At 37.5% G+C, this 26,437-nt stretch overlaps 1 protein-coding gene across 15 annotated transcripts in view; it reads left to right on the top strand.

The window, feature by feature from the left end:
- PLCE1 (phospholipase C epsilon 1) overlaps positions 1-26,437 on the top strand; it is a 163,979-nt gene that overhangs the window by 112,812 nt on the left and 24,730 nt on the right. For 12 of the 15 annotated variants that reach the window (XM_075504833.1, XM_075504828.1, XM_075504832.1 and 9 more), the window contains 13 exons: positions 7,024-7,169; positions 8,988-9,246; positions 9,950-10,158; positions 12,702-12,743; positions 14,402-15,068; positions 15,571-15,753; positions 16,630-16,747; positions 17,291-17,450; positions 22,835-22,957; positions 23,043-23,179; positions 24,141-24,379; positions 25,400-25,461; positions 25,603-25,768. In XM_075504833.1, the coding sequence (XP_075360948.1) occupies positions 7,024-7,169; positions 8,988-9,246; positions 9,950-10,158; positions 12,702-12,743; positions 14,402-15,068; positions 15,571-15,753; positions 16,630-16,747; positions 17,291-17,450; positions 22,835-22,957; positions 23,043-23,179; positions 24,141-24,379; positions 25,400-25,461; positions 25,603-25,768 (2,511 nt within the window). The remainder of the gene's footprint in view (positions 1-7,023; positions 7,170-8,987; positions 9,247-9,949; positions 10,159-12,701; positions 12,744-14,401; positions 15,069-15,570; positions 15,754-16,629; positions 16,748-17,290; positions 17,451-22,834; positions 22,958-23,042; positions 23,180-24,140; positions 24,380-25,399; positions 25,462-25,602; positions 25,769-26,437) is intronic. The other 3 variants (XM_075504838.1, XM_075504843.1, XM_075504841.1) reach the window with 1 other exon arrangement.

A 26,437-nucleotide genomic window follows, 5' to 3' on the forward strand; every position in this document is an offset into this window, starting at 1 on the left:
TGTCATGCTTATCCTTTGGATACCTGAAAAATAAACTTCTTGTTTTGTATTCAGACACTTCTCATACACATACTTTATTTCATCAGTATTAAAATTGCTTGCTTTCTTGCTCCAGTGTAGGCAGTAGTTAAATCAGCTACAATTTATTACAGAAAGATATCCATGGCTAATTTTTATATATTAGGTGTTAGAGGAGGTACGTACTGTAATCTTACTTTGTGGTAAGCCAAAAGATTTTATTTTACTTGCTGGCAATGGTGAGTGTTAAACTTCAGGTAGACAGCTGGGTTTGCTAATTTCACCTCTGAAAGCTGCATCTCTGAAGTATTATAAGTTCCTAAAAAATGTGATATAAAAATAGAAGACGTCATTTCTTCCATGCAGCATCACCCACTGAAGTATGTAGCTTGGGAACTGCTGTAAAAGCCTTATAAACTTAAGAGCTGGGGAAATGAGGGTAAAACAGTACAAATGACAAAACACTGGGCTTCACGGGTGGAGATTCTTAATAGTTTCCTCCCTCAACACCACTTCTACATTTACATTCTGATAAAAGATAAACAATAAATTAATTCCATTAAAAAAAAATTCGCAGAATACATTCTCTAGCAGCTATATAAAGGATAGTAAATAATTTTTTTATGTATATACGTGAATTATTATAATCTTGAGTATTAGAAGACTAAAAGAAGAAAAGGAGTAAAGTAAATCCATGGCAAATTTAGGGATACAGTGCGTAATTCAACATGCATTACGCGCTGTTCCATCCTGTGTACTGCACGGAGCAGGGTTCCCATAGAATAAATGGTAAACAGTCCTGTAGTTTACACTTGTAAGGACTTCAAGGTCATGTGCCATACCTTGAGGATCAAATTCTATCATGGGTGTCTCTCTTACATCCTTCATCTTCTATTAGTAAAGCAGCTGAGCATCAGTAATAAGCTATATCCTGCCCCTGACAAACTGGGAGATTTTTGCCTGCATATAGATATGACTTTAAATCAGTGGTAGTTCAGTGATTAGGCAGTCAAAACCAGTCTCATATTATTTTTTGAATGATTGATATAGATTTTCCATGTTTAAAAGTTTAGGGTCGGTTTATTTATTTTTTGTTAATAACATGCTGTAAGTTTAAAAAAATGTATTCCTACTATGAATTCTGACAGTTGAGTTACAGGAACTTTTCTGTCTATTTAATTGCCTTTTTAGAAAAAAACAAATGAAAAGGTAATTCTGAAAATCAGAACAGAAATCTCTGGAGTCTTCTGGGAATGTGATGTCCTGAAAAAGGAAGGTTTGTCTATCCTAAATAAAGGTCTATCATTGCTACAGTTGTGAAAAATTCTAAGTAAAGTAAGTTGAAACATTGAATGAGACTCGGTCATTGACTTAAAAATATTCACAGTATGTTTGAGGATTAACACCGAGTTATAATATGCATTAGCAATATCTAACTTGAATTTATTTGAAAACTTTGATCAAAGTAAGATAAGCCTAAAAATATTTTAAAAAAGATTATTGAAAAGAACATATTTTAGTGCAGTTAAAGTAGTAAGAGGTGATAGAAAAAGATAATTTCAAAAAACCTAAGACTATACAGATTTTTATATGCTACTGTGCTTGAGATAATTTCTCAGCTACAATGTGCATTGCCCAGACATCTGATGCAGATCCTATGTGCTCAGACTCAGATTTGAAGGAGGCTCCTGTACCTCTGAAAATTTCCAAATGAGGCTACTTTACAATATATCTGAAATTAATTTGGCACAATGTTGTCAGTGGTTCTCTGTATTAGGTCACCAGAAAATATTTACATCTTAACTAAGTATCTATTTGATTTGATTTTGTTTACTACTTAATATTAGTATGCAGTAATCCTGAAGGGCACTCATTTTTATCCATCTGAATGAAAAGACGGATGTTATTATCAACTTGAGTGGATCGTGTTTCAATTTATGACTTTTCTTGTGTCTTGCAATCATGTGGATTATGGTAATGAAGCCAGAATACATTTTCTCATACTTTTCAGACTCATCAGCAGCGGAAATCTAATTATAGGTTTGCTGTGGTGATTTCTGTTCTGAAGGGAGTTTAAAATGAGTTATGTAAAAAGAAGCTATGTAAGTCGAATGTGAAAAAAAGTAAAGGAAGGAAATAATGATTATTATATCGATACGTGGATTGTGATTTGATGTTAAAGTGATATCTAACACAAAAATTTGGTCCAAAAAGTGTTACTGCTCATTCTGAGGAATATTCGCGATGTATTTTGATCTTCTTGGCAAGGCTACTGCCGCGCGCTCTTTTGGCTGGGGCGTGCTGTCTCGGGTCCTGGAGGCAGCTAGTGCAGGCAGTGCCAGAGCTGCGAAGCCCTCGCCGCTGTAGAGGCAGCCTGATAACTAGGCAGCTGGCTACCTGGTGGTACTTGGTCCTCGGGGTAGGTGCTCCTCAGGTGTGATGCAGCTGGGGAGGTGGCTCTGCGAGCCATCCAGGCGTGAACTGCTGGAAGAGGAGGTGCGGTTCTGTGTCCAGCTGGCTGAAGTGTCAGTGCCCACTTCTGGCCAGGAGGGAGCCTCCCTTTGCTCTGTTCGCCCTGCGGAGGGTAGAGATCACACCTGGGTTTAGTGACAGAGAAACTGTGCCACTCCGGAATACTGTCTGTGCTACTTGCTTGCCAAAGTGCAAAACCCAGGGTTTTCAATTCAACTTCCAGGTGATTTCCATAGTCACGAAGAAATACGTACATATACGGAGTTGTTCTCTGCTTTTCTTCTGCGTGAGGTGCATCTATCTCAGGTGTGCAGAGACAACATCTGAGGAATCCAATTCTGAACTTTCATTTGAATAAAGGTCTTGAAAAGTTTGTTACTTCCTGAACGCCATCTGTGCAGAGGAAGCTTTATGCATCCCAGGCAGCAAAAATGTAGTATATGCATTGTCAGGTATTTTGGGGATGCAGTGGCAGCTATACGTTTGAGAGTGGCAGTCATTTGAGAATGTTGAGTGATTCCTATGGAGGCATTCCTTTGAGGGTGTACTCTGGACTGTTCATATATTTATCAATAAATGACAAAATTCATGAGTATGTTTACTGAGTATTGTTTAACGAGCGTATGTTTTAATTATATACTTAAGTTTCCTCTAAGCTGTCATACATGATGTTTCCTGAAGATTGCAGTCCTTTCAACTTACCTGCATTTCAGTGTTGTTTGTACGTTGTTCATTTTAGCGATGGCCATTATGAATAATCATCTCAAATTAATGCCATACCCAAGCTATTTCAGTATGCTTTTATTTAAGAGCTGTAGAATATTGTTCTTCATGATAAAATTCTTGGATCCATCAGTTCAATGTGCCTGGGCAGAATAAAATGTTCAGGGAGTTCAGAGCTGGGAAGTAACCTCAGTCAGCAGTTCAGCTTCGATTTTCTGCTCCTTTAAAGCCTATTGATTCAACCACATCTCCCACCTTCAAAACTTCCGTGAGAAAAATCCCCCATGGGATTTTAAATGGGTAACTGATAGTTCTGCTTTTTAATTCTGTGTTTGTTTCCTAGCTGGGCTCCAGGACCACATTTAATTTTGGGGAAATGCCCCCTCAGCTCTGTTACCTGACTGAATTCTCCTCCCTTTCTAGCTGTCTTCACTAAAAAAGCTAGGGGTAGAAAAGTTTTGCAGATGTTAGGCACAGCACTCGGCGATAATTTCACTGAATGAAAGGAGACGGCCTTTGTTCACAGCTCCTTTCCTTTGCTCCGTCCTTTCTGACAGTACTGTTGCATTTTAATCATCCCTGTTCTCATCTCAGACTGATGAAACCTTCCAAGAAATCAGTTTTGGGGCACCAGCCTATTATGCTTTTTGAGAAGCCCATAATCCCCCTTTCTGGGGGCTGTATGATGCATTCAGATTAACCAACAGTCTCTGAATAATTCAGAGAAAAACTTTATGGAGACCTGATGCTATTCAGAACCATCAGAAAGGTCAATTTATACTTCTGGCTACTGCTAGGAGACATAAAAGAATGGTAAGTTGAAACAGTCTGTAGCATATGTAGAGGAACAATTCTGTTTCATTCCGAAGTTCATCAACATGTAAAACGATATGAATGAAATTTTCCATTATCTGCATCTGACTGAAATATCCCAGCCTGCTCCTCACACTTTTCCTGATTGCCAGGAAATATGGAAATACGAAAGTTTCTAAAGCAGGCATGCTCATTATTTTTCAGGAGTTGGTTGTATCTTTAGATGCTCAGTTCTGTCCCCTGATTCTGCCCAATCCATTATACCTGCCTTTGCCCATTCTGTTTTAAAATTTAGAGATTCAGACAATTTATTTTTCCTTCTTGTTTAGTGAAAGATTTTAACATGTTTTCTGCTCTTCCTGTAAGTCTATTCTTGTCCTGCAAAAGGAGTGAGCATAAACTTCATGGGAGGTTACTGCCTTTTGCACCCGTATTTTGCTCTTACATATACATATGCCATCTCGAGGCTGCAAAGGCTTGTTCATACTGACCTTTATCATTTTTTGTTTGCTTTTACAGAGTGTTTGTAAGAGTTCATCATAACTGTTTATAGCAGTCCTAAACTCTCTATTAAATAAATTTCAGCAAGTGACTGTCCTAGTTTCAAGGTTGCTTCTTAGTGGGGAGTCTGAATTCAATTGCCTTTTCAGATATTCTTTATCAATTCTGATAGTGTTTTCTCCTGACCATTACATCTTTACTACCTTAGCTTAAAACAGATCTGTTTAAAACTATATTATTCTTTAAAATGTTTAAACGCATATTAATCAACCTGTCATTACCACACTTGGTATTTCATACCAAGCAAATAATTTTTTTTTTGTGAGATTGCATGTTTAGCATTTGCATTCCCTAACAGAGCCATTTCTGGAAAATGGGAATAATAACCAAGAACAATATGGAATTTTATTCCAGCATACACAAACAAGTCTATGCCAACCTTGAATCACAGGTTTAACTGGTTTGTTTCACAATTTCTGATATTTTAATGCATTTAATTAATTACCTTTTATTCTGGTTTTGCCCTTGTTTGACCCCCGTGTCATGCAGTGCTCTGGTTTTTTTTTTATTTTTCCATACCTTCATGCTGTTCAGGTGTGCACCACTTTGTTGATTCAGTTTTTACATTTTAGGAATAACCAATTGAGCGCTTCAAATAAAATTTCAGCTAAATTCAAGTTCCCATTCAGAGCTGGTGCAGTGATTAGCTGTGTCTTGTATAGGGCAGCCAATATGAATAGTTTTTATTTATTTATTTTTGTATTGTGGCCTCTACAGCGACAGTGCATTACGGCTGTGTTTGGGAAAGCTTCTTGAGCGTGTTTACATGTACGACATCGGACTCTGGTACTTGTTCTACCTTTCTTGAAAGCTCTGTACCAGTCACTGGCTCCTACTCTTTTCTATTGTTATATGTTGGTTATAAAAAGATATAGTAATTACTGAAACAGTAGTTAACCTGTTTTCTTTCCATTATCACTAGGCTCAAAGTGGGTTTCTTCCAGCTCTTGCCTTCCATACCTAAGTTGTTCAGTGAGGGCTAGAGCAGGTGGAACGTCGTTTCTTAACGGGTCCGTTGTCCCCTGATCCTCACATGCCATTAGAGCGTCCCTGTCCCCGTGGTACGCGCTCCTGAGCATGGCCTCACCGCGTGAAAGACAGAATGATTTTATAACCTCAGCTCTTCAGGAATTCAGTCTTAAAAATGTGATTTTCTTGTACGCGCACATACATTGCATATATTGGAGCTATGGCTTGCCTTCTCATCTGCACATTTCTCATTTGTTGTTCGTGATTGGTTTGGGTATCAGAAAGATGAAATAGTATCTTAGATTTTTCATATTCTTTGACTGTTCTCCCTCAGGAGTGAGAGGCTCAGAACGCTCTATCTGTACAGACTTGTACGAATGGAAGCCCTATGTATTTTTAGTGGGTTTTTTCCTGTTAGTACTAATGCATCTATATTTTATTTCTCATACTTTATTTTTTAAATAAAAGTCTATGTCCCCTGAGGGGTGAACTAACATTTTCTAGGTTTTATAAGCCTCTCCTCACACTGATATTGTCTGTAAACACTTGAATCCTTCAGGATCAAAGAATGAAACTCAGTGTCAGTAAACAAATCACGTTTATTGCTTCTTAAGTGTTTATACAATGACAAAAATCAAGCCCCCAGGGAATCATATTGTAAAAAGGAACATTTGGTTTAAACTAGGTTTCCATGTGAAATATAGCTACTTTTTATGGATGTTGTGGGAACATAAACTAGAAAGAAAATCTGCACACTGATAAAGTGAAGGTTTGATTTTTATTTTTTTTAAATACAAACAGAATCATGTACTAAATTAATTTCTGATTCTGGCATTAATTAATCACCACAGAGAAGCTGGTAGTATGGTCACACTTAGGTGGGAATTTTTTTTTTGTTTACTTCATTTGTGATCTTGCAAATAGAAAATGTGAATTATTTTAAATGTTCAGTGCATATAGGAATTGGAAAATTTGTGTATTAACCACAACTACCAATTTTGTGAAATTAAGCAAAAATAAAAATCCCAATTTATCAACTTTCACTGTCCATGTTGTAAGAACAAGGGTTATTCAGTGTGAGGGAGAGATTTGTAAGCTATGTTAATGAGAATTTACACTGCAGATCTCTCTGGCAGCTTTAGAAATCAGCGCTAGCTTAAGCTGTCCATTTTTTTCCATGGCCTGAATGCATATTCAGAATATCTTATATTAAGATACAGTAGTTTTTTGTTTAATATAAGTATTTCTAGAGTAGTTAATGATTTAACTGTTGTAACCTGAATATGTTTGCGTGTAAGGTGTGTTTGCAATGCATGTGTGATTTGGCTGTGAGTGTATGAGTAGAATTTTGACTGATACCCTCCTGACAGAAGGAAACCAAAAAAACCCACATTATCCATCAAGGATGCATGAATGCTCCAAGTGACATTGCTTTGGCTGACTGTACTATCTGTTTTATTTTACAAGGTGAGCTCATGGGTTACCTGGCTGATCCTGACTGCAGGTTCTATGGAGGAGAAACGAGAAGTCTTCTCATATTTAGTACATGTGGCAAAATGCTGCTGGAATATGGGCAACTACAATGCTGTAATGGAATTTTTGGCAGGCCTAAGGTACTTGCAACTGTTTTTTTAAATGGCTTTTCAGTGATAGATTACACTGCAGCTTCTGTTAAGCAGATGTCTCTGGAGAACAATGGACTAAACAGAAATCCGTGGCTAAATCACATTATCTCACCCTGTGCCTTTCTAGTAATCCCTTTTGGGAAAATGAAGCATGCTAAAAGCTGTTTTTTTCAAAATCCTCTGGAGACACCATTGGTTTTCCTGGTACATGCTAAATATGTTATATTAGAAAACATACTTTTTTTATTAAACATAAATTTTTAAAATGTGAAAAGAAGATGGGAAAGTAGTTGTGGTTCTTCTGTAATCAACTAAAACTAATGTAACTTGGGGTTGAAGTTTCCAGAACACAAGTGAAATATAATCGTGGTAATGTTCTAAAAGGGTCAGTCTTAAATTGTAAAAAAACCCCCAAACAATCCAAAACAACAAACAACCCCAACAAAACCAAAGAGCTAAACCTCCTTTGTTAACCCCTCCAGTTTACTTACACTGACTGATGTTGGGATCTTACGCTGTCCTAGTCTTACATAGCCAGACCTGCAGCGTCTCCAGGAGAAAGACAGCGTGTGGGGTTAAAGACAGTTTGTTGCTAGCTTTCCTACAGAATTGCAGGTTCGTACAGGGCCGGGCGAGCAGGAAAGCAGTGCCTTTGCACGGGCAGTTCGGAGGGCAGCAAATTGGACTGAACAGGGAAGAGTTAAGATCAGATTTCCCATCTCTTAGCTCTGACCCTCCTTGTATATTGTGTTTGTGTAACAAAGCTTTAAAGTGTTTTATTGTCGCTCTTTGTGGTTTAGTAAGGATTCTCACTGAGCTATTTGTTTACATTTTTGGTATATAAAACACATTTGAAACACTCATGGACATGGGGAGTCTTTTTGAGCAGAATGCTTCCGCAGTCTCCAAGCCATGTAAGTCGTGAGGGAAAATGCAAAGCAAATTAAGGGCTTAATTCTCTCTCTAAAGCATCTGCACAGCACAAGGGAAAGAGAGGAGAGGAAGGCTAGTGCTGATCAGCAGTGTTTCCAGGACAGGGACAGAAAGTGGGGTTAAGGACATTCTGCTGTTAGCATTTCTACAGACCTTTTGGTACATCTGGGGCCAGGGGTGGGTAGAAAGGCCATACCATTGCACAGACATACAGCTCAGAAGGTGAGACACCTCCCAGCAGTACTCGCAGTCCTCGGGGAGCATCAGGAGCTATTTCTGTTTGAAACCAAAGATTCTTTTCATCTACAGCACTGCATTGGTGCCTGAGAGCTGGAGCATGGTCCTGATTTATTTATTTCCATGAAAATAATTTATTTTGTGAGTGAAATGGGAAAAAAAATCAATGTTAATTATTTTAAATAAATTTAATTTTAAAAAATTGCTAAGTTAATGGATTGTTAATAATACAACTAAAGGAATCTGTAATAAACCATCTGGTTTGTCTTTATGCCATTTCCTTAATCTTTTCTTATTCTTCCCAGGCCCTTATAAATTTAAGGCAATGACACAATGGAAATGCTAGAAAGCCTGCTAGTATGTCTTATGCAGTTGGGCTTTTATTAAAATGTCAGATGTTACTCCAGTAGATCAGACTGCTTGTTTCTCCTTTTTAGTTTTGTTCTTTAATAATTCAAAGGGTGGAAAATGGTCCACCAACCAGAACGTTCATAAAAATAATGATCTTTATTTCATTCATTCATTTCTGAGTAATGATGATAATTTCCTCTATTACATATATGCTGCGAGTGTTGAACTTGAATGTAAATTCTTTTTAATTTTTTTAATAAATGTTGTGATCTCTTTTTGCAACAGGTCAAGAAAAGTTTTAAAAATGTGGCAGTTTATGGACCAGTCTGATATTGAAACCATGCGAAGTCTGAAAGATGCTATGGCACAACATGAGTCGTCATCTGAATACAGGAAAGTGGTCAACCGGGCACTCAATATTCCAGGCTGTAAAGTCGTGCCTTTCTGTGGTGTATTTTTAAAAGAGCTTTGTGAAGTTTTGGATGGAGCATCAAGCCTCATCAGACTCTGTCCACGATATAATTCCCAGGATGAAACATTAGAGGTAAATGAGATTGATATTCTAAGAGGTTACGTTCATAGCCATCCAGTGCTTCATTTTATACTATTTTATTTTATATTATTTATTATTTTATATGAAGGCTTCATCTAATTAAAGTTTTCTAAACCAGACTGTTCAGTTACATGGACCTCAATTTAATTCCCATAGTTACTGTAGCAATTTAGATTTGGTTGTTTATATCTAGTTCAGTATTGGAGTACTGAGAAATTAAAGTTAGTACCAAAGGACCATGTTTATACTTTGGGTGAAATAAGTATGTAAATCCTTACAGATGTAACTATTTTCTGTTAAATGCTCTGACCTTCCACTTAACTCATTGGGAATTGGAAGGTTTTCAGTTCCTTAAAAACGGAATTCAGAAGCTCAGTGGATCAAGCTTTTCCTCTATGAAAAGAAGCAATTCCTTTGAGTTTTATCATTTTGGTTTTAAAAGAAAAATGCCCCTGTTACATGAAAAGATTAAGACTCAGGCTTTTAAAAAGTTTGCAGGAGTTATTGTAACTTCCATTACTTGATTTATGCAGTGATTTGGTCTGTTTAGGATTGGAAGTAGGTACAAAATCCCATTAGAAGCTAATAGGAAATACATGCTAAATATCCTTAATTCTTGTAAAAATTTCTCCAGTGAGAAGTAGATGACACACTATTCTATTTATTACTATACTAATCTTTCAGATATCTCTAGTTTGTTTCAGATTACAGTGGACAAGATAATTTCTTGCAACGAGTAGGCCAAGATGGTTTAAATAATCCAGAAAAAGAATCAACAGCAAACAATATCTTTCAAACTATTCGGAGCTGCAATCGCAGTTTGGAATCTGAAGAGGGTGAAGATAATTTTAGTGAAGGGAGCGATTCAAGAAAAAACTCTTTGAAGGACAAAAACCGGTACCAGTAGGTCTCATTTTATTTTCTATCGTCACCTGTATATTTCATGGTTTTAATCTTTAATTTCCTTTTACCAAGGCTCACTTTTAGAAATAAGGGTGACTTTAACATCTTCCCTTGTATTTATCCTCTTCTGATTCAGAACTTTTCCCCCTGGAGTTATGCTAAGTATCTGATAGTCAAATGCTTGGAAACTCTCTGTATAGTTATATTTTCCCTCATGATGCAATTACTTCCTCTCACGATAAGGGTAAATCCTTTTCGTCTTACACACAGAGCTTTAAAAATCCACAGTTACGATTACAATTTTGATCTGTGGTGACAGGAATAGCACCAGGACATATCTGTTATCAGAGTTCAGAACATTGCATTCTGCACGCTCGGGCAGTGTTCTGTCCCCTTCAAAATAAAGGTTATTTATTATCCTTCAAAAGACCTTTTCTTTTAAGGACATGTTCATTTGAGGCTTTTAAATTATGTCCAGAAAACATTTGTAAGTCAGTACACATTTTGAATGTTCAGGTTGCTGTAGTCCTGCTACTTTACATAGAAGTTTACATAATTGTGCCCCATAAAAGCCCAATGTCCAGTAATCTCAGATTTTCACTTTGAAGACCTGCTATATTCTGTACTATTCACCAGCAAGAAATATGGTAAATGCAAAGTTTAAGACATCACTTGATCTTCTAGAATATTGCTTTGCAGTGAAGTTGCAGCCCATATAGACATAGGTGGGTCAGCTTTAAACTAAGTAACTCTGTTAGAGTAACCTCAAATTAAGTAACAGAACTGTGCTGTTCAGTGGTGAAGTGCTGTAAAATTACATGAGGGCTTGCATAAAAGAGCATACTTAGGTTACTGCTTGAGGTATTTTATTGATAATGCGTATCAGAAATATCCATATGTTCAGAAGTATCCAACATATTTCAGCTACTTACACATAAAATCTAATAAGTGACTGCCTGAGAAGGAACTACCATCTTCCTGTTTTAAATGCATTTATTTCATTAACATGCATTTCTAAATTTCATTTCAAATAAATAACCATTGTTTCCTGAAAGAATGGTTTCTAATATAATTATTCACATCTGGCTTTAGTTGCTTCTGGAAAGTGGAGTAGTAGATTAAGCCAAAAAAGGCAGTCCCACTTCTCTGTCCATTTATGTTGTCTCTTGACTTACCTCAGTTCAAATACTTTCTTCCAGGAATTATTATTGTTAATTAATATGCTTTAAAATCAGCTTGCAACTCACAGTCACAATCAACATTTCACTTGGATGAACAAAGCAGAATTTAAATATAAAAGAACAATATGGAGAAAATGAAGTTCTCTTTGTTCTGTGTTTATGAAGTCAGGTCTTGGTAAATTAGTTATTTATGCTTTATATTTAAATATAATCTAGTAAGTTCCACTCTAACTAAAGTAGGAATTAAATGCAAAACAAAACCTAATATGACACTGAAATGAAAGTTTAAATGAACAGAACTGCAGATAGGTAATTAAAGTTAGGTTTCCTGATTCAGGCTACTTAACTACTCAGTTATTAGTATCTGTAGTTCTGGTGCAGGAAGTACTGATTTTAACAGTATAATGACTTGTAGAAAAATACTTCTGAAAGTATTAATTTAGCTCAAGTACCTCCTAGACTTTGGAAATTCCTTATTCACCTGCCGTATGTTTCCTGAGCATTCAGAGGACTGGGTGAGGCACAGGAGCAAATTGCTGCAGAGGCAGAAGGGCCATATTCTGTTGTCCCTGTTGTATGGAGGCTGCAATGTTTGGTGTATTTTTAATGCTATGAACAACTAAAGAGTTCTAAGGAAGAAACTTAGGTCTCTTTCTTGTGAGACCTAAGTCATATTTGCATACAGCATTATAAAATCCAAATTATATCATAATTATGTATTACTTGATAATTGTAGTATTGTGGTCATAAAGGCAGAAAACTACACTGTACAATGTTTCTCATAACTTTAAAATTGCAAGGAAGATTTTCAATTCATTTGCCTTTTGCTGATTTGGATTAGTATTGTGGAACGTGAACCCACCCAAGCTGAGAGGTTAGTTTGATTGGAAGAAAATGAAAGGCATCTAATAAAATCAGTGGGTAGTGGGTATAATTACTTTCCCAGTTGTGTTAGCAAATAAACTCTATCACTCTGTAATCAGTGAGCTGTTTAATCACCCTGGATTTCTGTATATGCTGGATAAATACAAAACTTTAATTTTTATTAGAACTCTGTCTTGACAGTTCTCAAATAAATAAAGGTAGGTAGGAAAAGACAAAAAATTTCAAGTTTGAAATACAGTTTTTATAGACTGGTTAATCAAATGACCTATTAAGATACTCTAAACTTTGATGTATTGCTTTATTAGCCTGATCTCATCTTCACTTTCAAGCTTTCCTAATTACAGTAAATATGTTTTAAAATAATAGGGGAAAACCTCAAGTTTTTTCCTTTTTGTACCCTATGCAATTTTCCCCTCTAAAACTGCAATCTGTTTTAATGTTTCCTTTATCCTTTGTTTTCATTTCCTTGCATCTCAGTGCAGCCCATGTAAAGAAAGCTTCCGATTCAAACCGAGCTCTGTAAGTGTGTTCTCAATAATTGATAGCTGTGTCGCTTTTGGCAGCTCCTGCTGGAGGTTTTGTTTCTGTATGTGATTATGTGGGTGTGCTTGGCTTACCTGCTTCTTGTACATTTTAATCTGCAGCATGCCAGTGTTATCAAATGTGAAATAAGGCATAAATGAAGCTCTGCCATTTCTGTCTCCACTATACTAGACTCCTCCAGCCATGCACATCTAGTCTCAGAAAACATTTTCTAGCATTTTTGCAGAGACTTACTTGATTGTTTTGAGGGCATGGGGGAGAAAGATCTGCTTTAGTTGTTTGTTTAACTTGAAAATCTTAACCCTGTATAATACAGGTAAATATTTTAATGTACATGTGTCTGGTAAGACTTTGGTAAGACAGTTTATTCCAGCTCAGTTATAATGCATGACCTTTATTTTTAGGAAGATTTCTTAAGGAAATAGAGCTACAGTTAAGGCTGATACAATTATTCTGCCTTTGTTTGTCAGTCCCCTCACCACAAGCAATAAATCCTCAGCCTGTTGGCCACTTTTTTTAGCTAAATTTGGTGGAGAATTTAGCTAAATTTGGGGAAAATTCAAATTAATTAGCACCCTGGGGAGAGAAGAGTTTGAGGAAGAGCTAATGGTTATCCGTGCTGTTCAGCTGAGGGAGATAGTATTTGTGACTTGGAACAAGTCACGACATGAATCGTCTGTTGCTCAGCTGGTAGGACGTGGGCAGGAGCTGAGAGTACTGTGGCGATATGAAGGGGAAGCACTGAGGGTACTAGGACAAGATGCCTTGAAGAATATTCAGAGGAAGCTGTTTTGCATTTTATTGCCTGGATATCCTTAGGAAAATGTGCTTCATTCTGCTGTACAGAGAACAGTTTGCTCTTTTTTATGTTCATTAAAGCAGTATCAAAATATTGAACATTTGTTCATTCATACATGTTAGAAGCGTCTGTAGGGAAAAAATTTTATTTAAACTACCGTATTTATTAGTTCAGTATTGTTGCTCTGTATCTGCTGTTTCTAATTATGGTAAAATATTTCAAAAATTTTGGTTGCTGCATACAAGTTTCATGTTAATATTTTGCTTAGGTAAAATTAAATTTTCTAATGGAAAGTATCCGATAAAATTCTTGCTGCATTCTTACGAGGAAGGCATGTATTTTAACCACTATTTTACAAGTGTTAATCAGCAAATTATATAATGTGAAAGTTCTGCACATTAAATCAATAATAGAACAGAGATTAGAAGTCCTGTCTTCAATCTACTAGATCCTGCTAACAGTTTCCACATATGCTACCTGATATTTCAACTGAAGCAGTCTTATGCTGTGGATTTAGAAACTGGAATTGCTTGACTTTATGATCCATACAGATGTTTTTTATTGTTAATGTAATGTTTGGAAAGTTCTAAGAAAATATATTTATATTGTTACAGGAGTTATAATTAATTGTAGCAGCATCTATTAATTAATTCAAAATTGCAATAACATAAATTGTAATACTGTAAAAACTACGGCTGTTCCTGTAAGTCCAAATTATATAGTGACAATAGTATTATTTTTATTTAAACTACAGCAGAAAAAATATTCATCAATCATAGCATAAATCAGCACATGTATCACTACATATAAGTCTCTCGTCTTTATCCACTTACAGATTTATAATTGGAGATCTTTCAGATTCTGAAAGTGATATATTTGAGCAGTTGAAGGAGTGGGACACAAATTCAACAGAAGAACAACAAAAGGCTTTCTGCCATGGGATAGAACTCATTCCCTGGTACGTGTTATCTATCAGGGCTGATGTCCATCAGTTCATGCAACAAGGAGCAACCGTCATTCATTATGACCAGGAGACACATCTCTCGGCACGTTGCTTTCTTCAACTTCAGCCTGACAATAGTACTTTGACTTGGACGAAACCCACAACGGTTTGCCCTGCAAATGCTAAGGCAAAACTGAGTGTGCTGGGTAATACTGCTGAGCTTGGTAAATACCAGTTTCTTGGTAATACTGGACTGGTGGAAGGTTTCTTGGACTTGTTTTCAGCCAAGGCTGTATATATGGGACACTCTGGCATTGATATGCACACTGTGTGTGTTCAAAATAAACTTTGTAATATGTCCCTTGAAGAAAATGGTATAACACTACTTTATGGACTTCAGACTACTGATAATAAGTTGCTGCACTTTGTTGCTCCGAAATATACTGCCAGAATGCTGTATGATGGATTGCTGGAATTGACTAAAGCTGTAAGAAAAATGAGGAGATTCCCTGATCAAAGACTACAGTGGCTACGGAAACAGTATGTCAGCCTTTACCAGGTAAAAGATGCTACGAGTTTGTGTAAGATAAGTTCAAAGATGTCAACAACTTAATGTAATGCAATTAGTTTCTATTATAAGTAAGCTAAGATTAAAGATGAGCACCAAATCTCCAACTTTGTAACACAGCTTAAGTCAATAAAATCTGATTCTCCACATAATGTTCTGTCAAACCTTGCATGTTTTCAATACACTGAAGTTAAATCTTTTTTTATTATGAAGCTCTTCATGGGTTTGGAGTTTTGGAATAAGTATTTTATTAAAGAAAAAGCAATGACTGTACTTGAAAAGGGTTCTGAAATACTGAGTGATGAGAGTTAGGGCCAAAAAACCCCCCAAAATAGCAAACAAAATAGCCCTTTGGTATTCATGCAGTAATTAAAAATTGCCTCCTCTTGATGTTTTGTCTTTCATTGGTTCCTTAGAGACGTCTATATTACCGCTTAAGAAAATGTGTCTGTTCTTATTCTCCTTGTTTTGTTAACGCTGAGAATTTTTGTAGGAGGATGGAAGGTTTGAAGGCCCAACCTTGGCTCAGGCTGTTGAGCTGTTTGGAGGCAGACGATGGAGTGCAAGAAACACAAGTACGGGAACTCTCACCAAAAGCACTGAGAAACCTAGTGTACAGAGAAACAACACTCTGGGAATAAGCGCAGCTAAGAAAAAGAAGAAAGTACTCATGAGGGTAGAGTATTTTGTTATTCATATATTTTGTTGCTAATCTGGCTGATTTGTTTCCTTCCTACAGTTACTGTGTATTCTGAACCAGAGAAAAGAAGTGTTAGATGATAATTTTAAAACTGTTTATTGCAGTTTCAGGTTTTGGGCTTACTGTTTTCCATTAGTTTGGGCTTCTTTTCTCATGCTTGAAGCATTCTCAGGACATGTGGGCACTGGGGCTAGCAGAAGGGGACAGAATCTTGTTGAGACCTTTAGGTGCTACCTCAGTATAAAGGTAAAATACTGGTAATAATAAAAATATTAACCTGAAAGTGATGTTTGGAGGCTGGTGTCAGTTTCTTTGCTCATTTTTGTTTTCATGTTCCCAAAAACATCACCACAGTTGTTCTGCCTCAGGTTAGCACACGGTTTTATCTTACGTGGCTGACAGGAACACTGGACATTGTCCGGCAGACTCCTCTCTTTTCCTGGACTCAACCACTTTCAGAAATAGCCAGGAGAGAGGAAAATGCAGGGACTAGGAGCTCTACACTATCCACGTGTTCTAGTGGACAGGTAGGGAAGATCCTCAAATGACAAGATCCACCCTCTTTAGGGCTCCTATGCACCAGTGGAATAGTGTAAAGCCAGCCGCACCACTTCAGAGAGGCGCAATCATTGTCGTCTTCTGTGTGATGTCAAACTGAGGTAACACCTAATGGTCCCACACTTCACTATGTATCCTGTTTAAGTTGTCTCTTTTCTACTGGTAGCAACCTTACACGAGTCTGTTTCATAAGGAATAGCTGATTTATCTCATGGTGTTGTTACAGATTGCACTGATAAAGAATGGGAAAAGTAGTGTTTTCAGAATATTTATTATGGTGCTCATCATTTCTAGGGTGAAAGTGGAGAGGCCACTGATGATGAAATGGCAACTCGGAAGGCAAAAAGCTGTAAGGAATATCGTAATAGAAGTGGTTCAGATCCTCAAGATATTGATGAACAAGAAGAACCAGGTAGATAAATAGCTTGAGTACTTAGAAGTCCCTCAGGTTTTTGCTCAAAGTCTTTTTATACAGACATTTTTTAATGGTGTTAAAAATACATTTATGATATAAAACTACTTTTGCAGTTGAAACTCCAAATGCTGTAAACTTTTAAATTAATCTCTGTAGTTGTTCATGATTGTCCTTTCGTTTAGTTTCAGTAGCACTTCCTTTCCATTCAGATGAAATGGGTATATGGTGTTAAAAATACATTTATGATATAAAACTACTTTTGCAGTTGAAACTCCAAATGCTGTAAACTTTTAAATTAATCTCTGTAGTTGTTCATGATTGTCCTTTCGTTTAGTTTCAGTAGCACTTCCTTTCCATTCAGATGAAATGGGTATATAAGTGTTGTTCAGAATGTATCTTTTTGACTGTCTTGGGACAAATCTAGAATCCTTTTAGTGTCTTACTATGTGTTAATGAATTGTGATACCGGTCTCTTGGACAAAAGCATTTTTATTGGGCCAGATGTTGTAATTGTGCTGCAAACTCTTGTTTTCTCCATAGATCAAAATATTATTATTAATGCTTCTCCATCTAACAACCTGCCATCAAGAAGAGCTCACTCTCTGACAGCATCTGGATCTCCTAATTTAGGAGCTACAACATCTTCACCAGCAAGACCAGTCTCCTCTCCTGTAATGTCTTCAAGCAAGAGTCAGTCTAGGTAAGGATAAAATCAATGCTTTGATTTAAAAAGAAAGTAAGTTACTGTTACTTAATTATCATCAAATGTGGTTTTCGTGCCAAACTGATGAAATCTGACAAAAACAATGCCAGAAATGTCATTAGCCTTTTGATAGACATCTAAAACACATTGCAGAGCAACATAGGACATTTAAGCTGAAATACCATGAATCTGAGAATGGCTTTGTAGCAAGTCCCTGAGCAGCATGCTTCAGTTTGTCTGTTACAGAAGCAGATTGGAATGCTGTTCCAAAGCTACACAAATATGGAGTTTAACTCTTTCTCCAGATCTTCTCCAAAACGTAGTTATAGATGTCCTCTGTATAATGAAAATCAACAGAAATGTTGTAGATGTGTGAACTGAAGTTCTGAGGTTTCTCAGCACAAGTCATTTCTACGTGGGGGAGCATTAACTTTTGCTGACATTCGTGGTGATGACTGCAGTACTGTCTTGGGGAATTGAGGAAGAGATTTGAAATCTTTCTCTTACAGGCCTCTCCTCCTTCAACATTCGTCCTTTTTGTGTCACTTAGGCCGTGCAAAAGGTCATGCTGTGGTTGTGCAGTGACATAGTGCAGTAATGTATTAATTCTATGAATGGTAATAATGGCGGTGGTGGTAGTAGTTGTAGTAATAATAATGTAACAACGTTAATATGTCAGGGATGTGGATGGTACTTTATAACTTACAAGAAGACAGTCTCAACGGAGGCCTTCTAGTGCCTTTTAACAGAATGAATACTGAGGTATGGTTATGAGTATGAATCTTGGGGTTTCCAGGAGAGCAATGGTAAACGATGGAAGAGATTACTGCTGCTGGTAGATTATTATTTTTGAAGAGACATGTCTTGTGTAATGGTTTATGTTGTGTATTTCTTAGGGATTTTTTTTACGCTTAAAGTGGTTGGGCTTAGCAATAGATCTGAGTAGTAGAGCCACCTGTGGACATCTGTGGTTGGCTGCTTCTTTTAACACTGCTTTCTGAGACTCTTACTATGTTCTTTACTTTTTTGTTCTTCACTGTCATTCACAACCATGGGATGAACATGCCAGACTAGGATTTATCTCTGTAAGACATTTCTCTTACTTTTTTTTTAAGGAGTGGAACAGCTTTCTTTTACATGAAACTGAAGAAATACTGCTTTACTACCTCTGGAAAATGCTTCTCTGTTTTGCAAATATGCTTTTTGTTTTTATGCCAAAATAATTGTTATTCTCTAAATGAGATTAAAAGGCTCAACAGAGAACTCGCATTCCCGGGGGAAGGACAGCTAATGTTCCTTTAAATCCTCTCAGTCCTGGGTTTCTGTACAGATTGCTGTGCAGCTTAGCACTGTGGGCCTCCCCAAGTTATGACATGTTTTCCCTGGCAAAGTTGTTTGGAAACTCCACGGCATCGTGTGGTAGAGCTCTCCCCAACTGGATACAACCCTTCTTGCTAGAATTTGCTCAGGATACGGCTGTATGGCTGTTTCATCTGTCCTGAGGAAATCTGCCTCAGAACAGAATTACATGTTTTATCCATTACCTTGACCCAGTTTTCATGAGCCCTTAAGAGACTTGGAGCACTGGAGAGAGTTTTATTCTTGGTATTTACCCTTCGAACCCTTGATAGGTCTGAATTGTGCTTGCCAGTTTTCATGTGTGTGGACGCTTCACATGTGCTAAAAGAAATAAATACCTGTAGTGCCTCAACTGTGATCAGTAAGTCTACGCTATCAAATAGTTGGCTCTCTGCTTTGCTGCAAAGTCCTGTCATCATCCACCCTATATGTGTATTAATTCAGTTCTGGGATCTCTTTTAGAGTAAACCAGCTGGTTGCCTCCAAGATGGAGTTTAGGTGCAGTTCTGGGAATATTTGCTCCAGTGACTTCTGTAATTAGATACTACGGATGGCGAGCTTACTCAGTCTCAAACCATCTACAATATACATATACTGTCTTACAGGACACACTCCCAGCAAGGATTGTACCTTCAGGCAATCCACCCACAGTCATGGCCTGTCCCATTGCTTTGTGTTACATTAAATAAATGGCACTCTGTCAGGCAATAACATATGCCACAGCTTATTTCAGCCACTTCAAATAGGACACACACCAAAAATGAAAAAGATGTCTTAGAGACAGGCAAGCACCATGGAGGGACCAAACCAGACCTGAGCCAGTTGCTGCGCAGTGCAGAGCAATGTGAACTTGAGCCTTTCTGTCCCACTCAGAAAAAGTGGCAGGATGGATGCCTTTAGCAGTAGAGATATAACTGACGGAGGAGCAGACTGGGGCTGTGGTACGTATAGACGGCGAGCAGCACAATATTCTTCCTGGAAGCTGCTGCCCTTAACAGCGGTGATACACAAGCAAAGTAAGTTTGGGAACCCACACAGGCTGAACATGGACATCTTTTGTTTCTATTTGCTCCATTTTTGTTAATTCTGCAGTCTCATAAAAATCAAGTTATGTGCTTAGTTATACCCAACCAGTTTTGTCAGTAGCATCATAAATTAAGATAAAATGAAGTATCCATTTTCCAAAGTAACAGAAAGTTGGAATGACCTAGATAATGTTATAACATAGGAAATACAGGATCCACTGGGAGTGCTTGTATGCGTTTGTATGGCTCTGCCCAGATTAGAGCCAACAGAGTTTATTAATTCAGATTAGCATCTGGATTTAGACTCAAACACTGACAAGGCTTCATAGTTGGAGGCAGTGTTGGACATGAGCTGGTTGTGCACGTCAGGTGAGTGCATGATCCCTCACAGAACCCAGAGCTTAGGAGAGTGGGGAGCAGAGGGTCCCACTGGGCTGCACAGAAGCCTTTGCAGCACAGAAAGCTGAGCTGGTGACAAATGATTGTTAGCTGCATTGTAGCAGCTAGGAGGAAGAGAGCAAGAGAGATTCCTAGTTCTTTTTCTCTTTCTCTTGCCATATAATATGTGAATTAACTTTACCTGACCAGTAAATTAGATTGTCTCCACCAAGTGAGAAACGCTAAGCAAAATAAAATTTCTTAACGTGAAAAAAAAATCTAAATATAATGATAGCAATTTAAAAAGAGGAGGACCTGGCTATCTTTGTTGTACATTTTAAATAATAGTAATTATTCTAGGTAGAGAATGAAAAACGGTATTTTTAGATATGTAACTCAAAACCTTAATATTCCTGACCTCCTTACAAATAATTTATGTTGAGAAGAAATCCTTGTACAAGCCAGATGTCTAGATAATTTCCAACCACAGGTAGCCTGCAGCTGTCTTCTGTCATTCTTTCAAAGCAGATGTGCATCCAGCAAATTCCCAAGTTCTTTGGAAATCTAGTGCTGCCTGTAAGGTGGAGGAAGCAGGGGAAACGGTGGTAACGCCACTGGGAAACAGGTAACAGGAAATGGAAAATTAGAGATGGAGGCTTTTTTGCGAAGAGAGGGTAAACTGCCTCTCTCATTAGCTGTATACAGGTATAATCCAGACTGCTACTAATTACAGTTTTGGTTGTTGGTGGTTTTCTTGGTGGGGTTTTCTTGGGGTTTTTGGCTTTTTTTTTTTTTTAACAACCTGTATTTATTACACATGGAACGATTGTGGAAGATACACTTTAGTGATCAGATCCAGTGAAATGCTGAGCGTTATCATCTGTTGCTGCTCTTCATTCGGTACTTTACAGTTCCAGTCTTTTTTCTGGAATCAAGAGACTTTCGTCATCATGATTTATTTTTCTTGTCTGATAAAAAAGTTAGGAATTATTTTAGCCACAAAGTTATATGCAGTATGTCAGTACTTGCCATAGCAATGTCAAACAAATTGAACGTTATCAACTAAAGTAGATGGTATTTTTTTAATACTTCTAAATCACATTCTGTTTTCAATTGCATGCATCCATCCCAGGCCAGGAGTGAACTGAGGAATCTTGATCTAGCATATTTATGTATAAAGTCGCCTGCTTGCAGCAGGTGACTGCAAATGTCTTTACAAACACTGGACAACAAGCTGGTCCTGTTTTTCCATCACAGCTGTTGGAACTATTTGTACTGAACCTGATGGCAGAATTCATAGATTAATGGATTTGTAGATTTGAACATTACAAAGCAATAAAGTCCGACACACGGCCACCTAGTCTGATATTTTGAAACAACTACTGTAACTTCTGGAGTTAGTTATGGTTTAAACTACAAAATTCTTCATATTTGTGCTGGCTGCTTAAATCCCTTCCTTTTCAGGATGCTGGTGCTAGTGGATGCCATTTCTGCAGTGTGTGTTCATTGGTGTTTAGGCCCAGGAAGGGGTTCAAGAGCTTGGCCCATCATTGCAAATTAGTACATGACATTCACTAAGGACTTGTTCATACTGCTCAAGGGATAGTTCAGGTCAGGGCCTGACTACACTTCCTAGTGTAAATCCTGTAGTAGCCTAAAGATTTTGGGATGTGGCTTTTGGAAGTATACTGGTTCTGCTTCAAAAACTTTGTTAGCTGCACAACTTAGGTTAACAATTGCAGTTATAAAGAAATTGGCTGGGCTTGGTATTACTCAAGTCAACTAAAATAATTAGCACCAAATAGCTAGTTGTTTCTGTGATCGTTTTCTGCCTTTGCTCTCAAGAAATTCCAGTCTGCTTTCCTTCCTTCGGCCCACAAAGCTGAAAGGGGGGAAGCATTAGAACCTCGTTTCTAGAAGGAAATGGCCTCCAGAGGCTACTGTCCATGCCTAAAAGAAGAAGAGAACTGTAGCTTGAGGTATCTGATGATAATCCTGACTGTTCTTGGGAAGTATCCGAGAAACCCCTGGGCTGGGAAACAATGAGGGTTGAGTGCCAGGAAAGGGAAGGGTTATGCTTCTTAAAATCTGCACCTGTAATGCTCCCAGATATAAAACTCCAGGTGCATAAGGAAAATATTTGTTTTTCTTGCATATCCGGTCAGAATATTAGTATTTTATTTTGACAGTGCAGAGCTTTAAGGAATTCTACATCAGTTTTATTTTTCCCTTAGCAAATCTTCAACGAACCTCATAAACAGCCTGCGCTACAAGAATACTGGCATTGTTTTCTTTAAAGGGAAAATGAGAATGCTTTCATTTGTGCCATTTGCATCAGGCCCTTTTGCACATGGAAGAGCTTTAAATAGCATGCATATACATTAGCAATTCTGGCAAACTCTGCAGTTGTCTTGAGGGAAAAGAATAGCTGCCGTAAAACAAGACGGTACAAACTGTTGTTATGCATCTTATAAGATACTGCTTTATTTGCTTCTTCCAGATATTGGTAATAAATGCATTAAGGAGAGCACAAATAAAGTGATAATGCAGTAATGTGTAATATTTCAATAAGTAGAAATTTAACATAACAAAACTACAGCAGTCTCTTTCTGATTTTAGCACATGGAGCAGTAGTAGCTGGCATGGCCGCGTTAAAGGAGGAATGAAGGGGTTTCAGAACTTCATGGTGTCTGATAGTAACATGACTTTTGTGGAATTTGTAGAGCTCTTCAAATCTTTCAGGTAAAATATATTTTTATTCTGTACTGACCTAATTCATCCAAGTTTATAAAAAAGCAAAAATTGAACTTTTCGACTCTTTTCACAGTGTCCGTAGCCGCAAGGATCTGAAAGACCTTTTTGATGTCTATGCTGTGCCTTGCAATCGATCCGGTTTAGAGCCTGCTCCACTTTACACTAATTTGAAGATTGATGAAAATAGCAGTGGATTCCAGCCTGATTTAGGTTTGTTAAAGAGGAAAATACAGCTGTTAGACTGCTGAACAGCTTCAGTTACTGGCCTTAAGAAAAAGTGTCTCAGTCAGTCTCATAAAGAACTATCAATTATAAGTTTAAGTAGAGGATTGCTGCCATACCTCCACTAATACCTAGTTAGCAGGATGTAAGACAGGTTCTTTGTTCAGAAATGAAGAGGAGGAAAAGTATTCCTGCTTTACATTAGCCAGAGACATTTGTAGCCAGTTTGGCAGGGGCATAAAACTTGTTGCTGAGCGGCTGGGCCCAACACAGGGATCGGTATCTGGTTGCAGGAGCTCTGGAAGGGCTAAAACACTGAGCAAATGTAGGGAGGAGAAATGAGGAGGCTGTGCCCTGTGTCTCATTTGGTTGCTTTTTTCCTGTCTGGTTTCCTAGTAGATCTGCTTTATGTGGGACAAGGGGGAAGGAAACCTCTGTCCCCCTTTACATTCCCCAGTTACCATAATCTAAGTCTGGAGCTTTGTCCACATTTAAAGAAAACAGTGTTTCTGCCAAGCAGCCTGTGGGGAGGGTACAGTACAATTGGTATATGGGACTGGAAGAAGATCAACGGTGATCGCACAGGAAGGGTATGGGGTTGTACACAGCGAAGGAAAGGCTTTGAGGCTGTACGTGATGGTGAGAGGAAGCAGGAGGGTCCTGGGTGACAGTGTGCAAGAGGGTATGAATCCATGGTAAAGGTTCCAGGATTTTGTTTATAGTAATTGAACGCTTATAGCCTCCTCCCATTGTTTTCATATATGCTTCATACTCTTTCTTCTATTAGTGAATAGAAACAAGATGGGTTTGTTCTAATTTACTATGTCAGTGCTAAAATATTCAGTCAGATATTCATATGTATTATATAGTACATTATATTCTATACAGCATATATATAATACACATAATTATATAGCTCATATTTCTATTTCCTTATTTTTCTTTTAAGATTTGTTGACTAGGAATGTTTCAGACCTTGGTTTGTTCATTAAGAGCAGGCAGCAATTATCAGACAACCAGAGGCAAATATCTGATGCTATTGCTGCTGCCAGTATCGTAACCAATGGTACTGGAGTTGAAAGCACATCGCTGGGAATATTTGGAGTGGGAATCCAGCAGCTAAATGACTTCCTAGTGAATTGCCAAGGAGAACACTGCACCTATGATGAAATCCTCAGTATTATCCAGGTCTGTAATACAAACATCTTGCAATTCCTTTTACTTGAACTTTACTTCTGTTTTCCCCACTAGCGTTGTCTGCCTTGTAGTCCAAATAGCATATCTGTGTGGATATCTCCTTTCACACTGATGTTGTCACTACAGTTTACTTGAATTTAAAATTTAATACTGTCTTTATTCTGGGCTATAAAATTGTGCAGACGTCCATAAAAAGAAAAAAAAAATCATGCAACTAAACAGTTTTATTGGCTGTGTGTGCTTTATCCAGAAAGGGATGTCACCACTTGGGAAAAGTATTCATAACAGTGCGTTGTTTTCTCCTTGTCTGTGACCATGTTTGATAGAGCTTAACCCTAATTTGGAACTTAAAAAAAAAACATTTTCACATATTTTTATTTTATTATAAAAAATTTTCCAGAGCAAACATGGGCATTTTATTCCTTTATGTACAATGGCTGAAGTGATTGGAAAGTATGTGGAAAATTTTGAATTCCTCCAAACATGCATAATTAATATACTCCAAAATTAAGCCCCCACTTAGCAGTTAACGAAGGCTAAAAATTGTATATTTCAACTATCAACGTGTAATATAAAATTGCAAAGTTTAAAAGACAGAAATTCTAAAGAAACATCAAGTTAGCATACTACAAGTCTCTTCAATTCGAGATGGTGGTGTGTTGTGTTTAAGCACAATAGATAGGAGAAGGATGCCTGATTATAGATCCTTTTTAATTTCAGCTTAAGTGCTGACTCTGCTTTGAACAGGAGGTTGGATTAGATGACCTCCCAACATCCTTTCCAACCTGAATGATTCTATGATTTACAGTTATGCGTTTAGTATGCTTGTTTAGTGATTTGTAAAGCAAGCATGAGCATACCGCAGGCACCTAATTACTTCATCCACAAAAAGACTGGTTTTAGATACTAACTGGTTAGTTCAATGAGCAGACTACACTATGAAAATATGAAAAAAACGTATTTCCAAGAATTGGTATTATATATATCTCTTAAATTTCTTCCTCTTTATAGAAATTTGAACCCAGTGTGAATATGTGCCAGCAGGGGCTGCTATCTTTTGAAGGATTTGCAAGGTAATTATTTATATGTTAATTGATATATATATACACACATATATATAAAATATTAAGATGACACCAGTCTATTGATGTTTGTTTGACAGTCACAAAATACTCAACAAAGCATAAAATTTCCTCACATCTTCTCACCTCTAGATTTTTGATGGATAAAGACAACTTTGCCTCCAAAAATGATGAGTCACAAGAGAATGCTGAGGACTTGCACTTTCCACTGTCGTATTACTACATAGAATCTTCACACAATACTTACCTTACTGGCCATCAGCTTAAAGGGGAGTCCTCGGTAGAGCTCTACAGCCAGGTATGCAGGATTGGATCATTGTGTAGTTTTCAACATGAACTTGTTTGTTTAACTGGCAAGTCGCAGAAGCATGACCTTTTTGCTTTGAAAATCTAAATGTCCTAAACCCCTGCTTGCAAAACGTTGGAAAACATGATGTGTGGGAAAGCTGCCTGTAAGCACAGTTGTGCTTAAATGCCTTTTCTAAGGCAAAAAAATGGGTTTAGTTTGAGATTCATAGCATTTAGACACCAGTCGGTCTGATCCAACCTACTAAAATTAGACTTTCCCACAGGAAAGACTGATCTAATATTTTAGTTCATTCAGATGTCAAAAACACTACTAAAATACTGTATATTGCACTGCAAAGACAAATTTCAAATGGAACTATAACTTCTAAAAACATTACTTCTAGGAATATTCTACGTTTTTTTAGACTTTATGCCTGATCGGTGGTGAACAGGAAAAGAACAATTTCTCCCTAGGGCGCGCGCGTGTGTGTGTGTGTTTGTGTATTTGTGTGTATTTGTGTGTCTGTGTATTTACCAAATGCTAGAGAAAGCATCAAACTTCCTGTGAGCAGTGTTTTCATTACTCTAAATGTTAATGGCTCGCCATTGAGAAGGGCTGGTGTCCCGTGTGCTGCTTTGCCTTGACAGAGGAGTGAGGCTGTGTTAGGAAAGCCCAAGT

Source organism: Mycteria americana, chromosome 6, assembly GCF_035582795.1.
Source record: "Mycteria americana isolate JAX WOST 10 ecotype Jacksonville Zoo and Gardens chromosome 6, USCA_MyAme_1.0, whole genome shotgun sequence".
NCBI classification, from domain to species: domain Eukaryota; kingdom Metazoa; phylum Chordata; class Aves; order Ciconiiformes; family Ciconiidae; genus Mycteria; species Mycteria americana.